General features: G+C 46.5%; 1 protein-coding gene across 1 annotated transcript in view; it reads right to left on the bottom strand.

Annotated features, from left to right (window-relative positions):
* CDK8 (cyclin dependent kinase 8) overlaps nt 1-18,233 on the bottom strand; it is a 61,124-nt gene that overhangs the window by 38,015 nt on the left and 4,876 nt on the right. The window contains exons 2-3 of the mRNA XM_083169881.1: nt 5,508-5,583; nt 4,003-4,113 (exon numbers count right to left, since the gene is read on the bottom strand). Coding sequence (XP_083026007.1) covers nt 4,003-4,113; nt 5,508-5,583 — 187 coding nt within the window. The remainder of the gene's footprint in view (nt 1-4,002; nt 4,114-5,507; nt 5,584-18,233) is intronic.

Raw genomic sequence — 18,233 nt, forward strand, 5'->3', positions numbered from 1 at the left:
TCCCTCTATCAAAATACAAGCAATCACTCCTTAAACACCTCAACAACGCAGCAAGTGCTGTGATACCGGTCCACTGGCGGTCTCCGTACCCTCCAACGGTTTGGGAATGCTTCCAGAGAATAGAGTTTTATATTGAGCCATGGAAGATAGAGATTACTAAGCATTAGAAAAGCACTCAGATTACGCGGCCACTTGGCTCGATTTCAAAACCACTACCGCCTATAAAGGCCAGGTACTTGTGGATTATCACGGCTCCCATCGCATGCCATATATAGTGGCATGCGCTGTGATTTTTGCAGGTTTTTGTCAAAATCGCATGCAATCGCATCGCATGCGATTTTTCACTGAATAGCATCCAAATGCATTGGAATTAGTATGAAACATGTTCAATGGCCCCAAAATGGCATTTTTGAGGCTGTACCACCCCCACTATCAACACGAACCCGAAGCGTGGTGAGCGCAGCGAGCCCGCGAGAGGCGGCGGTACGCGTCCTACGACCTTTTCATACCCCCACTATCCACGTCGGCGTGGAGTTGAGAATAGAAAGTGTGGCGAGCGCAGCGAACCCCGCGAGGGGATGCGGACACCTGTGAAGCCCGTGAGGGGACGCGGATACCTGTGAAGGTATCCGCGTGCGCTCGCCACGCTTCGGGCTCGGTGGCTCGCTGCGCTCGCCACACTTTCTATTCTCAACTCCACGCCGGCGTGGATAGTGGGGGTATGAAACGTCGTAGGACGCGTACCGCCGCCGCTTGCCACGCTTCGGGTTCGCGTTGATAGTAGGGGTGGTACAGCCTCAAAAATGCCATTTGGGGGCCATTGAACATGTTTCATACTAATTCCAATGCATTTGGATGCTTTTCAGTGAAAAATCGCATGCAATGCGATTTTTTCATATACGATGGCCATCGTGGGAGCCGTGATAATCCACAAGTACCAAAGGCCATATACATATAGATTCCCCAAAACTCTGACTGCCAATATAAGTTATCAAACAGATCAGAAAAAGTCTTACCTACCAAACACCACTGGTTCGACTACCCTTCCCCCATGCCCATAAACCTAACCCTACCTCCCCTCCTTTCCAAATTTTATACTCCCCCCTTTCGCTTTCCTTTGTCTTGTCAATTTTGCTGTTAATATGACTAAAGTTTCAAAGCATAATGTTCCAAGTGTTCCACCAGACTAGATATACCAAGGATGTTACTCTCAAATACACAAGGACAAACTGTACTGTATCCTCGGATGATTTTCCATGATCATCCTTCCTGTCCTGCCGCAAGATTAATGCTGTCATGCCAAAATCTTAGTCTGTACATTTTTACATGTATGAAATGTCTGTAATGACTTTATTTTTCTCTGAAAAAAAAAAACAAAGAACGAACGCACCGGAGAGTTCAGCACCACCAAAAGACCCGGAAAACAACTGTGGTGGATGACAGAAGAATTACTTCACTGGTGAAGAAAAACCCCTTCAGAACAGTTGGCCAGACCAAGAACACTCTCCAGGAGGTAGGTGTATATGTGTCAAAGTCAATCAAGAGAAAAAAACTTCACAAGAGTAAATATAGAGGGTTCACCACAAGATGTAAACCATTGGTGAGCCTCAAAAACAGGAAGACCAGATTACAGTTTGCCAAACATCTAAAAAAGCCTTTTACGGTTCTGGAACAAAATCCTATGAACAGATGAGACAAAGATCATGATGGGAAGAGAATATGAGTAGTATGAGAGTATGGAGAAGGAAAGCAACTGCTCATGATCCAAAACATACCACCTCATCAGTGAAGCATGTTGGTGGTAGTGTCATGGTGTGGGCATGTATGGTTGCCAATGAAACTGGTTCCCTTGTATTTATTGATAATGTGACTGCTGAAAAAAGCAGCAGGATGAATTCTGAAGTGTTCCGGGCAATATTATCTGCTCATGATCAGTCAAATTCTTCAGAACTCACTGGACGGCGCTTCACAGTGCAGATGGACAATGACTCGAAACATACTGCAGAAGCAACCAAAGAGTTTTAGAAGGCAAATAAGTGGAATGTTATGCAATTGCCAAGCCATTCACCTGACCTGAATCCCATTGAGCATGCATTTCACTTGAAGACAAAACTGAAGTGAAAGTGCCCCAAGAACAAGCAGGAACTGAAGACATTTGCAGTAGAGGCCTGGCAGAGCATCACCAGGGATGAAACCCAGCGTCTGGTGAGGTCTATGCGTTCCAAACTTCAGGCTGTAATTGACTGCAGAGGATTTGCAACAAAGTATTAAGTATTAAATGTATGATTTAGGATTGTTTAGTGTGTCCCATTACTTTTGGTCCCTTAAAAAGTGGGAGGCACATATAGAAACCATTGTAATTCATACACCATTCACCTGATTTGGATGTAATACCCTCAAATTAAAGCTGAAAGTCTGCAGTTAAAGCTCATCTTTTTTTGGTTCATTTCAAACCCATTGTAGTGGTGTATAGAGCCCACGCAAGTTAGGGGAGAATATACAAACTCCACACAGTTATGGCCATGGTGGGAATCGAACCCAGTACCTCAGTGTTGTGACGCAGTAATGCAAACCATTATACTGCCCCCTACCTAATGATTGAAGGTACTTCACGATACAGATGAGTTTCACTGGAAAGAACATTTTATTTATTTATATTTTATAAGAGATCTTTTGTTCTCAGGACAGATCCGGTATAATATCTGCAAAACTATATTATTTTGTGTGATTTATAGAAGGGAAAATCATCAACAAATGCCCACCTGCATGACACTTCCAAAAACTTCTTTTAAGTATTTAGTGCAACCAAGGATATTCCAAACCAAGTGTATGTACTTTGCAGAAGGCAAAATGATTGCAAATGGTCCAAAAACAATGATAAACATTGTTTACTTTGCAAATCATTGGTAGGGCCCAGCAGTGGTAAGACATACTCTGGAGGAGAATAGCTCCTGTTTGTTGGGTTCAGGCATTCTTACATGAATCTGTTCCTCCCTCGCCTTTAATCCAGAACCACAGAAGACGTGACAGATCGCTTACAGCGATAGTCTCAGCTCCTTCTGGGAATTTAACTAAATGTTGTCTCATTCCTCCCTCCCCCAAAAGGAAAGTACTGGAGCTAAAGGATATTCCCAACAAGCTGGTTGAAGCGCTGGTAGGAGAAGAGGACAAGAATTCCACGAGGCGTCAGCACAGATTTTCCATTGGATCCGCAGAACATTTATTTATTTTCTATGCCGGCTTTGCTAACAGGCTATCTTTATTGGCTTGTGCGTGCCTTCCTGCAACCTTAGCTTATTTAGTTAGAACTTCCTGTCTGAGATTATTCCTTCGGAAATCAAACCTCAGAAGTGCTCAGATTAAGTGGCCGCACAGTATAATGTTGGAAAGGAGAGTGTGATAGCACTAAAGTACAGATTGTACATGGCGAAAGTAGCTGTGCTGTGATCAACCAGTATGACGGATAAAAGGATAGACAGACATTAGGTCGACATGACTAAAAGTCGACAGTGGAAAAGTAGACAGGGGGATTTTCACTTTTTTTTTGTCCCGAATGTCGACACAGTTGACATGGGCACTAATAAAGTGCACCGCGTCCGCTTGCCATGTTTTGGACACGGTGCCTCGCTACGCTTGGCACCCTATTTTATTCTCCCACCACGCCCTAGTGGATGGTAGGGTATGAAAATCGCCTGTCGGCACAGGTCGGCTCAAAAAAAAAAAAGGTGAAAAAACACCATGACGACCTTTTGACTGTTGACCTAATGCACCAGACGACCGAATGCTCCCATCAACCTAGTGACCGTATCCTAACCGGCAATGCCTGCTATCAATTCATTCTAAACTAGTATAGTAACGACTGAGGACTTCTGTATCTGATGCTTCAGTGAGGTCACTAGATGATTTGGACTAAATAATGGTGAGGCTCAAAAAAATGACCGTTTGGTACTGTTAAACGGAACATGGCAAAAATGGTTTTTCAAAAACAGTAAAGCATCTTACCCATAAATCATGCTCTGCGAAATCAAACAGAAGATAGACCTTCCTGTCCGCATGGGAGAGAAAGACTTTTTGTAGAGAGATGACATTCGGATGTTTCAGCTCTCGTAGAAGCTAAAAGGAACAAATAAATAAGAATAAACAATTCTGCATACCGAACCGGCATGGCCTGTGTCATCATAGCCTGAGAGAGAAAAACACCACATGAATCCTATGTAAACTGACAGCATGACCTCCTACTTCGGAGGAGAAGGCCTCTTCTTGCTAAGCCTTACCTTTAAAGGTCTGGTTACACTGAATGTTAAGAGAGCATGTTCCTTGCCAAGAAATGTCCGCACATTATCAGGACATCGGATAGGAGAAGGAACATTAGAATTTGTCAATCTGCACCTGCTAAACCAGGGATGGGGAACCTTTGGCCCTCCAGCTGTTGCTGAACTACACATCCCAGCATGCCCTGTAAAATTTTAGCATGGCCAAATAGCAAATCTGTAGCAGGGCATGCTGGGATGTGTAGTTCAGCAACAGCTGGTGGGCTAAAGTTTCCCCATTCCCAAACCATTTAATGAAACTCAAAAGGATTTTCAAAAGCAGCAGATCACAATAGCCATGTTCCAAAGTGTAGTAGAAATCTATGCCATACGATTGGAGAGTAGGAATGGGGAACAACTCCAGATTAGCATCTATGGTGTTGGAAGGAGATGTTCTACATATGGGTGTGGCCACCTAGTTTTGACTAAGTAGTGCAGCATAGCCTTCATTTCAGGGTTATAGCTGGTCATCCAATTACAGTCATATGCAAAATGTAAAATAAGTCACTTATAATTCTTTTACCACTTCAAGAAGCAGTATCGGAACTACCATTGGTGCAGCAGGACCCTGAGGACTAAAGGGCCCACTGCTGTGTGGCATATTGTGAACTAGATCACCAGCTCCCATTTACTATTACAGGACTTTCATCGGACTCCAATAAGACTCTCCGCTAGCCTCCAAACTTTCAAGCATTCCCTGAAAACTCACCTCTTCAGACAATCCTATTATATTTAAGTTCCACACGCATAACCCTGTGAGGCACTTATGTATTATATAGCTTCCCTTCTGGACCTACAAGCTATGCTATTACTGGTGCCTGTCCTTGTGTTTCCCTCCTATGTCCCTAGTGTTCCCACTAGGCTGTTTTAGCCGATTTCTAAAGGGTAAAATGCGCCCTGCCCCTCTAGCAGCGCCCAGGGTAAAACAGCCTGCTGCCTGTCCCGCTGGGGTGCACCAGGGAAGCCCAGCGCCGCCGTAGATGGGATAGAGAACGCTTATCCAAGCTTCATACATTTACCCCTGTGTTACCCAACAAGTCTAAATACAAAGGCAGGGACTGATACGGAAACGCCGCAATGTGGATTTGTGAATGTTGTTATAAGCGCTTTCATTTCAGGCAACTTATTTTTCCATGTTGTGTGGTCCTATACATTAAGAAAAGCAAATAAACTATTAAAAACAACAAATTTACTTACTGCAATTTCTCTGCAAGCAGACATAGAGATTCCAGTACCTTCTATTTGTTTCAGCGCATAATCTCGGTCATCTTTCCTAAAACACAGGAAAGGAAAGCCGTCAGCATCTGGGTTGCATTTGCACACTGCTCTGTGGGAGGTGGTCACGGTCAATGTATGCATACTAAACTAGTTCTGATCACCTCTGCCAACAAGCCCACATAACGGCCCACCTCGCAGCCTGGAAGACCAACCAGTGACCCCGAGCAGCATGCGGCAACAGTGGATTATGCCATAAGAATGTTTATCCATGTAGGTGTCTCACTATGGAAGACACAGCAAAATCAGGGTTGTACAAAGCCTTGGAGAGTGATAAAGTTGATAGAGATAAAAGTACCAGCTAATCAACTTGTAACTGCCATGTTACAGTGGGGCAGATGTATAAAGCTAGCTATAAATGACAGGTAGGAGTTGATTGGCTGGTGCATTATCACCTTCCACTTTCTCTCTTCACCGTACTTAATACATCTGCCCCACTGAGTGATAAACGTCCAGCCAATCTTCAAACAGCCTATAACACGACAGTCAGGAGCTGATTGGCTGGACATTTATCACTCTTTGGGCCAGATGCACTAAGCTTGTAAAGTGATAAAATGGAGAGTGATAAACAATCAGCCAATTAGCTGCTACCTGCCATGTCACAGACTGTTTAAAAAATGTCAGGCAGTAGCTGATTGGTTGGTTATCACTCTCTATTTTATCACTTTATAGCTTTTGAAGCTTAGCGCATCTGGGCCTTTATCACTCATGTTCATCTTTTAACCCTTTGCAGACCAAATTATTTTTGCAATTCAAACAGTCTGGTTTAACCCCTTCACTGGTACCCCGAAGAATTTTCCAGGCTGTGCTCCAGTGCCCAGACTGGCAAACCTGGAAAAAAAAATCTCGGGAGTACCAGGGTCTATCCTGCTAAGTGCCGGGCCCTGCCTCCTTCCCCCAGCTGTGAGCGACGTGACCTTGTAACATCATGCCACACACAGCCGGGGACAGGGTCGGGCCGCGGCTGATGTAGTGCTCACAGTGGTGGTTTTTTTTTTTTTAAGGAAGCGCTCACCAGAAAAAAAAAAAAAAGTAATTTTTTTACAGGACTTGTTTCCTAGCACGGCCACACCGATTTACATCGGGGTGGTCGTGTCGGAAAAATCGCGTTGATCGCATCGCATTTTACATTGGATTCAATGTAAAATATTCCCTAGACCAGGGCTCGACAAACCACAGGGGCCAGGTCGCCACGGCGACCAGATTCTGCTTCCTGGCGACCAGATTTTTTTTGGGGGGAGGAAGCAGAATCTGGTCATGGCCGGCCGGGTGCACTTGCGGTAACAGCCACAACTCAACCGGCTGTATGAGAGAGCAGAGCACTGCAGGTCCACCGCGGCTATTACAATACTCGAGCCGGCGGGGGCGTGGCCTAATCGCTGTGCACCACTGCACTGAGCTCCTGCGTGCTGATCCCCGCTGGCCTGCTGCGTCTGAGCGCCTGTCTGATCTGTCTTTTGGGTACCAGCTGCCCTATCCCGGCGGCCTGCACACCAGGTCCCCTGCTGCCTTCACACTGGGACTCCCACTGACTCCTTCACTGTCTGCAGTTCCCAGGCAGCCGGGGGTGCTGGAGCTAGCCGCCGTCCACTCCTTAGTTCATTCCAATGAGGCTGCGTCCTCCTGTGGGGCAGGGACTGCTGGCTGGTCAGCAATGTGTGACAGCAGCTGAACCATGGCTCCCAGGCGAGGGCTCTAAGAACTGGCTGCTGCTGATGGCGCTGCACCTTGAGGCAGGTGCTGCCCTTCTGCCTGCTCTCTGCTGCCACTGTATCGCACCAAGAGAGTGGACCTGCTGTCTGTGAGGTTCAGTCAGGTGCTCTTAGGACTCCCTCTACTATACCCCTCTACATGCCAGTCTGGTGAGTCCACTGTCCCTTATATCTAACTAAAGCTGATTCCTTTAACACCCCCCCCCCCCCCCCAGCTTCCACCAGACCTCAGACTTCTACTAATGTAATTTTGATTACATTTTTATCATATGTGCATATGCAGACGCCTGTTGCAAGCGGGCATGGCGGACTGCCTGTTCAAGGTCCCGCTCGTACCTAGTAGTGCGGGCGTGGGGCAGAGCCCATAGGAACGCCCAGCGTTTTATGGGCTTTCCCATGCAAATGGCCCAGTGGTGCGGGGGGCGGGCATCTGACATCAGCAGGTGTCAGCTGCCCACCTGCTTACCGTGCAGGGCGCTCATAGATGTGAAGGTGTCTCAGATCTGTGAGCACTGCAGAAATCATTCGATGGTAGGTGACCATCGAATGATTGCCTCCCTGCATGCAAGCTGCGAATGGATGTTTATAATAAGCATCCATTCGCACGCAGGCGGGGATTTTTGGCAGACACTGTCCCTATCTTTTTTTTCTGGCTCCTAAACTTTCATCCTGGCCCCAAGATTTTTAAGAAATTTGTCAAGCCCTGCCCTAGACCCCCAAATTTTACTACGTAAACCCCACCCCACGATAGACGCCAACCCGAAGCGTGGCGAGCGCAGCGTGCCTGCGAGGGGCGGCGGTGCGCGTCCTCCGACCTTTTCATTTCCCTACTATCCACGTTGGCGTGGAGTTGAGAATATATAGTGTGGCGAGCGCAGCGAGCCACCGAGCACGAAGCGTGGCGAGCGCAGCGAGCCCCGCGAGGGGACGTGTATAACTTCACAGGTATATACGCGTCCGCTCGCCACGCTTCGGGCTCGGTGGCTCGCCACACTATATATTCTCAACTCCACGCCGATGTGGATAGTAGGGGAATGAAAAGGTCGGAGGACGCGCACCGCTGCACTCGCCATGCTTCGGGTTGGCGTCTATCGTGGGGTGACGACTGGGCCATATTGGCCCATTTCACATTTTTTTCAATGTGAGATGGACTTAATCAAGTCCATCTCATCTTGTGCCATTATAATGGCACAAGACCGACGCGATGCTCACGATTTCAATGTTAAAAAATATTTTAACATTGAGGCCTATGGCAAAATCGGGGGCATCGCGTCGGGACCAATGTTAATGGTCCCGACCGACGCTATGCCCCCGATTTTGTACCTTTGCCGGCAAAATGGACCTGATTTCAAAGGAAATCGGGTCCATCGTGGGGATCGTGTACCTTAACTTAAAGGTACACGATCCCCACGATTGTGGCCGTGCTAGGAAACATGTACCTTTTTTACAAATTTTAAAATCAGTGGGGAGTGCTCCCTAAAGACATCGAATGTTGAACGATATTAATGCTCTTATGTTAATGTGGCTCAACATTGCATCTGCTACTAGCGCTAGAGCTGTTGAGCTGATTGTTAGCCAATTAAAACCACAGCCCAAAATAACAGAATATAGGTCATTAAAAAAAGGAACTTATTTCATTATGTTATGCAATGGGAAGTTATTTAAAACTGGGAGAGAAAGTCATTTTTTAAACACAGCCTTTAACAGGACAGAGAGAAGCTGAGTGGTTAGTACTTTATAAATCACCACCTATATGTTAAGCAAAGATAAAGAGATGATAGCTGAGAAGGGCAGACAGTGAGAAATCTCACCGTGTATGGAGAGCGGGCTGGAGACTCGGTGCAGACTGAAGTGCATGGTGAGAACCCTGTCTGTAAGAGCTTACAGCCTGACTCTAGACCTGGGATAGCCAAATCCAGACCTCGAGAGCTACCAACAGTGCACATTTTCCAGATCTCCTCACAGAATCACAAGTGAAGTTATTAGCTCCACCTTTGGATCTTTTATAATGTGTTAGTCAGTAATGAGTGCACCTGTGCCGCAGCTAGGGTGTCTGCAAAATGTGAACTGTTGGTAGCTCTTGTGGACTGGAGTTGGCTACCACTGGTCTAGGGAATAGGCGTAAAACCGGGTCTTTTGGTCTCTTTGTGCATATTATCAAACACAAAAAGAGGGCTATTTAAACATCACCTAGGCTATATACCTACTGGGTTATGAATCGAAAGCCATTCAATTGACTGAATTGCACCCAACACTTAGTCCAATAGGTTTAGTGTATTGAAACTAATTAATGGGGCTTATTGGCTGTAAACTGCGTCTCCAAGGTTAAGTTTTGGGCACAAACAGGAGCCTGCTCCGAAGAATCAGTTAAAGAAAATTTAGCGTAAGGGCTAGTCGCAGGCATATGCGCAGGCCAGGGGGTAGCTGAACATATTTGGGCACTTAGTATTGCTGGGCTGTAGCTTCCAGGCTAACACCTCTTTTTCACCAGTACCTCGACCCAGGTTATTGCTGCTCACTGGGTCCTGCTCCCTGGGTCTCCGACCCGGCAAACGCTCAGGGTCGGACACAGGGCATCCCCCAGAGTCAGGGGCCATGTAAATGGGTAACCCGGGTCACGAAGGGTGTACAAAGGCTGGGGGGCAGCGTTGGGCTTGTCCCCAGCATGTCGGTCGGTGTCACGGGGGTCCCGGCTGGTGGGTTTCCTGACCCTTGGAGAGGATGTCCTCTCCAAGCGCCAGCTCAGGGCCCACCTTCACTGGCATAATGCCAGGAGTCCCGCAGTTCTGGTGTAAAAGTGGTATAACTGAACGATCAAGTCCACTTTTACACATTACGCCACGTAACATAACTATCAAATACCCTGGAAAAACCTTTCCAACTTGTAACAATGAACTAAACTGCAGGTTTAGGTGACCCTTGAAAGAAAATAAACTTACGACCTTTCTGGAAATGAAATAGGATGCCAGTTGTTGTGAGAGTTCACTTTACCTGCATATAAGTGCAGCCGCTGAATACATTCCCCATTAAACTACTGACAATAAACCTACTGCTGGTCACACACACACACACACACAGCGGGTAGCAAGTTAGGCTTTACTTCTAAAGGATCACCGAAACATCGATCCAGAAGTACCTAGAAACAAATTTAGGAAACTACTAATTGTGCTGAATCCACATCTTTTGTCTGCACTACAATACATGACCCCACATCACTCTAGTCTCCTGGACATTGATCAATCCCATGGTAAGTGATTACAGTGATACCAAAATGGAGGACAAACTCTCTTCGTAGAAGCATCAAGGGGGGGGGGGGTTCTCTCTTTATAGGAAACGGCTTTTATTTTCCTACAGAACATAAAAGCTGTCCAAATACACCCAGACTGGCTGCTATTATAAAGGCACAGTTATCTAAAATAGAGTAGCCCCCTCCAATCTCTATACTAAAGCTTTACTTTGTGACAGCTACACTATGGAGACCTCCTACAACAGTAAACAACAAAAAATTCTATATATATTTCATGCAGAAAAGCTGCAATAAGCAGAAGTGGAATCATCTGCTCAGCACAAAACCTCCTTTCTTGCACGGTTTAATGCCGAGACAATCTACACCTCTCTGTCCCACGAACTTCCTGCGTCAGAGATGCCAGACAGATTGGTCTACAGTCAGACTGGAAACATACAGAGATATAAGAGCCTCGAATTTCCCATTGTGTAGCCAAAATCAAAATACATCTCCCTCCCGTTAACCGACCAACAGCCAATGCAAAATTTGAACTAACTTAAATAGTCTCTCCCCACATGGTTGCCGCTAGATCCACTTCTGTTTTTCGGACTTTTCCCCATCATGCACTGGGTCCCCATATACCTGGGAGAATATAAATCTATGGCGAGCCACCATGCTGAGTGAAGTGAACCAGTGAGGGTATAATCCAGCTGAAATTTAAAAAAATATAAATGTCCTTTCAGTGTTTTTTAGTTTATCTGTAATTATGTAGGTGTAGGCTAACTACTTCCGCCATCACCTAACATCACATCCTGGTCACAAAACAGAAGCACAGCTCACGGACGATCAGGGCTGTGCTCGGATGCCATGGAATCTGGACCGCTAATCTCTACTTTGAACGCACCTCCTTCCAGTTTCAGCATGTGTACTCCTGTTCGAATACTACTGTACCTTTGAAGAATATCTCACTCTTGTAACCTTGTTAAAACCTTTGATATCTTTAAAAGTTGCTATCATGTCCCCTCTTTCCCTACTCTGCTCCAAACTATACCAATAAAGATCTCTTAAGGTGCCCACACTTCGTGTGATGTGCTACATGCGTTTTGAACTGTATCGCATCTAGTTCAAAAACGCATGCGATATGCTACAACGGCGTGTTTTAAACTAGATCTAGTTCAAAAAGTACGTGCTGCACATACATTTTGTACCTTATGATGTGATGTGCGCAGGAGAGCACATCACAAGCCCAAAACAAACCTGGTTTAACTCCAACTCTTTCCTGGGATGTTTTGTGGCATAGCCATTAGTGGTACAACTCAACCAGATTCCAAAATTTGCCTATTCCAAATCTAGAACATGCAAACTAGACATAGCTTCCGGGTGGTTCATTTTACAGAATAATAATAATAATAATACCACTTTTACAACAGAACTGCAGGGTTGCACCCGGGTTTTTGGACCCAGATGCAAGCCAGCAGTTGTTACCTTTTGCACCGGCTTCCACCTTTTGCACCGGCTTCCCCCAGCATTATGCCGGGTGGGTGACACCGGGCAATGAGCCAGCGCTTGGAGACGGCATCCCCAAGCACCGGGAAACCTGCCAGACGGTACCCAGCTGCGCCCAGCCTCCATCCATGAGGTGAATGAATGCCGCACACAGGCATCCATTCACCTCCTCTCAGCCTCTGCTGCTATCTGCATGGTACTGCAGACAGCAGCTGAGGCTGTACGCAGCCACTGCCCAACCTTCGGACTGACAGCAGGATGCTGCGGTCCGGAGGCTGGGGCTCCCCTATTGGTGGAAATGGGTCCCTGGGTCGGATAACCCGGGTTACCCATTTACACGGTCCCTGACTCGGGGGAAGCTCCGTGTCAGACTCTGAACATTTGCCAGGTCGGACACTGGGGAACAGGATCCCTTTTACACCAAGCTCCGACCTGGACTGGAGCGGCAATAACCCGGTTCGAGGCTCTGAGGTAAAAGGGGTATAATATAGTCTACAGTCCGTTTAGGGAAAATGGCTTCATATTTAAAAAATTATAAATTATTCCAAGACGTGGTTTTGTGGCCTGTTTTCTCTAAACCGACATGAATAACTTATGAGAAGCCAAGGTAAGAAAAAAAAATAAAAAAAAAGCAACCATCGTTTCTAACATTTAAAATAGAGAACAAAAGCCTTTTACAACAACAATAATTTTTTTTTTTTTTTTTTTTTAATGTAACAAAGCAATTCTGAAGTTATAGTACATTACCGTAGAACAGGTGTAGTCTACGGGTACTACTCCTGCTGCTATGAATCTACACATACCCGGCAGGATGTGGATCAGTTGGTCATCAGCAAGTTGTTAGACAGTCATTAGGAGACATGCAGGAAGGTCGACAGGGGTCGACACTTTTCTACCCGTATGTCGACATGGATACAGGTTAAAGTGCACCGCTGCGCTCGCCATGCTTTGGGCTCGGCAAACTATTTTATTCTCCCACTACGCCCTAGTGGATGGTAGGGCTTGAAATACCGCCTGTCGGCTCAAAAAAACACAGTGAAAAACCCCATGTCGACCTAATGACCAATATCGATCTAATGACTAACAACTTGCTGGTGACCCAATTACTGTATCCCCCCCGGACATAGCTTTTCTGCTAAAACAGTGACAAGGCTTGTTGGGATGTTTCGTTCCAGAGGTTGTCTCCACCTGCCACAAAACATTATAAACACAGAAATACATTGCTACACACAATCCTCTTATCCAGTACACTAGTTTCTGTCCCAGCTACTTTAGGCTCCTCTTTTACTAGCAGTGCAAGTAGAAGTATTATTGCTTTAGAACGGATGGCTCACCCCCCGACCTTGCTTTATATACTGGAACGGAGGGCAAACCGTATCATCTGAATGAGTGCAAGCGCATGCTGTTGTGGTGAATACAAAAAGGTAACGCAGGCTGTTGATGGAGACAATACACAGCCAGGAGAGAACATTCTCTGGAGCACAGACTTATTACGAGTCAATTAAGTTCACATTTAATATTCCTGTCACCCCTCCAAGTAGACCATCCTAATTGTGCCTCATTTCTGTGATGTCACTAGTCGCTAGGCTGCATGCTCAGAAATAGGAGTGACTCCTATGTGGGTGGCTGATAGAGCTCAAAGGGATGTGGAAAACAACAGCGTAAAAAAACATTAGGAGTCATAACAATACAGTAATGGCGGAATGGTTTACAAGGCTTACGCTCTATTACTGCTCTGTAGGCGTCTTATAGGCTTGCACTGGTGGATTCACGCCATTATTAAATGGACGACAGTCTAGGTCAGTGATGGCTAACCTTGACACCACAGCTGCTGTTGAACTACACATCCCAGCAAGCTCTGCTACAGTTTTGCTATTTGGGCATGCTAAAAATTACGTAGGGCATGCTAGGATGTGTAGTTCAACAACAGCTGGAGTGTCACGGTTAGCCATCACTGGTCTAGGTAAACAGTCAATAGTTAGACATCGAAGAGTCAACATGCACACGGCTGACATGGACAAAAAGGTTGACTCCGGCATAACGTTAAGCTGTTCAAATACTTTGTGGTATATTCAGACATGTCCTGGGAAAACATTTCTCCTGCTCCCACACAACAGGAATCAGAAGGACACTTTGGGCAAAGTGTAATAGCCTCCAAGTTCAGTGCCCGTACAAGTCGCGGGCCAAACTCTGAGATTTTTATTTCAAGTGCAAGATTGTCCATCATCCCGGCGATTTGGAACTTTATTCCGGCACTCCCATGATGTTATTTGTCTCGGGAAGACCGTAGCATAAATGATTGGATTTGACTTTAAAAGGTCGGACACATTACGAATGTGCGTTTTCAGCGGTGTTGTGCGAGAAGGGGCCCAGCATTGGTGAGGGTTCGACCAGGGGGGGGAGAGAGCAGGGGCCAGGCTGAATTCCGCAACATGGCTCTTGCTAGCACTATCCCCATCGTCCTGCGTTTACCGGATATAGAGGACTTTGGTAACGACCCACAGGAGCCTTTTGGATCATTGCACCCAATAACAAATAGGATATACATCATAGTATGAAATATAATTGTTACAATTACCAGAGTTTACCTTCCAGCCACATCCAACTGTATTTATATTTCACTGTTTTACTACTAAGTAACCTGACAATTAATATTTGCCAAGTTCTTACGAATCTAACAAATATTTACCAAATTCCTTATGTAGCCGATAAACATTATCCAGTAGCCCCAGGTGACTAGGCTTAGTGCTACATGTAGCAGTCTGACATACTTCCCAAGCCCAACCACAGCTAGAGAAATCCACCAGACTATTCAGCTGTGACACCAACCTAATGGTCCAGGTTTTACAGAAAACCATGTCTGTGCACTTAACTAGTACAGGTTGAGTATCCCTTATCCGAAATGCTCGGGACCACGAGCATTCTGGATAAGGGATTTTTCCAGAATTTGGAAAAAAAAAATATTTTAAACAGACTTACCTGTCCCCTGGTGGTGCCCCAATGTTTCCTCAGTGTCCACTTTGTCCCCCAGCACCGTCTCTGGCATCTCCAGCGGTACCAGAAGTGCATTGCGCGAGTTCCCAGGCGCGCCAGTGACGTCACCGGCACGCACACACACACTCGCGCAATGCACTCCTGGGACCGCTGGAGAGGATGTTGAAGGACTGCTGTGGACGCCGGGGGAGTTGGCAAGTATAAAAAAAAAAAAAAGGGGTTGGGGGGGGGGGGGGGGGGACGGGACAAAATAAATAAAGTTTTTTTGGAATCATTCGGATAAGGGATGCCCGGATACGGGATACTCAACCTGTACCGCATTCTTTTTGATTAAACCATCAAGGCTCAGCCATGGAGAACATTAATGTGGACTGTTAGGGTGCCACGAGAACCGCGTTGGATAATCCTTGAGTTAGCCAGTTCCATTTGCCTGAATTTGTCATTAATATTAGAATTGTGCGGTTAATTGAAAATTGGCATTACCATTAACCTACCGCGACTGTGTGTAGAATTGAAGGTACTTGTGTAATAGCAAAGCGCCCGTTACGTAGGTAGCGCAGCGTCCCTGTCAGATTCAGCGTAGTGTTCCCGGAGGCAGTGTAGTCAGTCCGCGTTACGCCGTTACCATTGTCAGTCAGACGTGAAGGTGAAGTGACTGTGGCTGTATTATTTGTGATTCTCGTATAAGCTCCTTGTTATTGGAATGGCCACAGAACCTCTGACGATGTTTAACCTGCCACAGACAGAGGAGGAGTCAGTGGCATTTTTTCAACAGCACCATTTGCTGCCACTGACACAAACCTGTCAATGGCCACCCAATGCGCTTGAGTATGACAGAGTATGTGGCGCTGCCACATTAAAACATGCCGAAAGAAGGTCAGTCTCCGTGCGGCACATTGGTTGTCGTGTGCCATTTCTTACCCTACTTCGTTTTATATTTACATGGGCAGAGGAGCTCACAAGCATATCATTTTGTGAGCGACAACTAAAGTTGTCAGATAAAACCACAGTGCTGTATAATAACCTTATGCGGGAGGCCTGCACCGTGGATTTAATGGCACAGCCCCAACGCCGGATTGGCAGTCTGAAAAAAATAGTGGAGGTGGACGAGAGTCTCTTTGTCAAGTCATGTTGGACGCCTGCTGCCCCAACAGTGGTTGTTTGGAGGGATATCCCGGGAGACAGGTGAATGTTTTGTAATGCCTGTGGCCAGCAGTGATGCCAGCACCCTGATGTCCGCCATCAACAAATATATAGAACCGGGAACGACTATATATTCTGATTGCTGGTGTGCATATAACACTATACAGCTGGAGCAGGCAGGGTACCACCATGCACGGGTAAACCACCAGCATAATTTTGAGGATCCGGAGACTGGAATTCATACCCAAAACATTGAACGCTTTTGGGGATCTTGTAAGTGGTGTAACAAAAGGCAAAGAGGCACTGCGCGCCAAAATATGGACTCTTTTCTTCAGGAATTTATTTGGCGTAAACCTGCCGGCGCAGAAAACGCTTTCCAGCAATTCTATATGCCCTAACTCTGCTCCCAAAGGCTGACAAAGCAGACGACACAAATGCAGACTCAGCTGCGTCAACTTCAGCTGCATTTGCCGTGAATGCAGAAACTGAAGAATAACTTATTTTCTTTGTCTTGTTATTTGATATTATTGTACTTTGTTAAGTGGGTTTTTTCTTCTTTATTATTCACTAAAATCAAGTTACCAGTTATCACATGCCGTCATTACGGTCTCAGATGTATGATATGGCAGGTGTGAATGTGTTCCTGAAACACCCCCACTATCCAGAGCCAGCCCAAAGCATGGCGAGGGGATGCGTTACGCGTCCCTGAGACTTATTCATACTTCCACTATCCACATCTGCATGGAGTTGATTTTATAAAGTGTGGCGAGCGCGAAGCGTGGCGAGCGCAGTGAGAGGACGCGGATTACTTTATATATGTATTGCGCGTCCGCTCACCACACTTTATTAAATCAACTCCACACCAATGTGGATAGTGGGGGTATGAACAGGTTGGGGGGGATGCGTAACACGTGCGCTCGCCTTGCTTCGGGCTGGCGTGGATAGTGGGGGTTTGAAAATGAGGCATTTGCCAGTATGTAACATTGAGCACTGGCAGACGCCTCCTTTATTGTGCATGAGACGCACTTGCGCCCGCTTCCCCCCTTTGTGCATGAGACGCACGTGCTACCGAACCCCGTCTCCCTGAAGCAGACACGGGCAGGGTTGCCGTACCCTGCCGCAATAATTACTGAGACGCAGGAGCGTCTGAGACGCTCCTGCGTCTCAGACAGATGGAGCGCCTCTCCGCCGGCGCCCACATGATCCCCTCTCCGCCGGTGTCCGCCAGCGCAGGGGATCTGGTGGTTATCGAGCTGTGTGCGAGGCGCTGACTAGGCTTGCCGGGGACAGAGCCGGGCTGCCGCGGAGTCACTGCGCTAGGCAGCCGTTGGGCTATGCTGACAGCGTAGCTTAGCCTACGGTGAAAACGTAGCATAGTCAGGTGCCGTGCTATTACACAAGTAACAAATCTAATTACAACCCCAAGCCTGGGAGGTTTGGTTGACTACACTGCAAAGCAAGAAGTCAACACTTTTTTAAACCTGGGTTGAATAGCAGGCTGGCTCGACCTGGGTTATCCTGTTTTGGTACTTTCACACAACAGTACATCAACAAGGGTCGGACCGCCAATAACCCGTGTTATAAGTGCTACAGTATGTGGAAGGGGTATAAGAGTCTGTATAGGAACAGCATTCACCATTTTGCTCTGTAATCACTAATATGAAGTGTATGTCCAATGTGAAACTGGAGCTGTACAATTGTATTTTTCAGCAGTTTTTTTTCCTTTCCACGTACCATATTTCTAGGTTACTATTTTTATTTGTTATAATACAGTATTGGCTCTAATCTTTCTATGGAGGAGCCATGTACCAAGTTAATGCCACACGCTGCTGAAAGCAGCTCAAATGGTCAGTGTGTATGGCCCGGCGATGAGCACTGAAGCGCGCTCCCGCATCATCGCCACCCACTAACGCTTACCTGCTGGTATTACCAGAGGATGGACGGCTCTCCATAGCATCCTGCTATGGAAAGCCGTCCGCCCCCAGGTAAAATCCCTTGGATGAGCAAAAGCCGCCCAGTGTGTATGCACCTTAACAGTAGAGCTTCCATTAACTCCCTGGACGTGAC

The sequence above is a fragment of the Crinia signifera genome, chromosome 2 (genome assembly GCF_055691185.1).
Source record: "Crinia signifera chromosome 2, ASM5569118v1, whole genome shotgun sequence".
Taxonomy (NCBI): domain Eukaryota; kingdom Metazoa; phylum Chordata; class Amphibia; order Anura; family Myobatrachidae; genus Crinia; species Crinia signifera.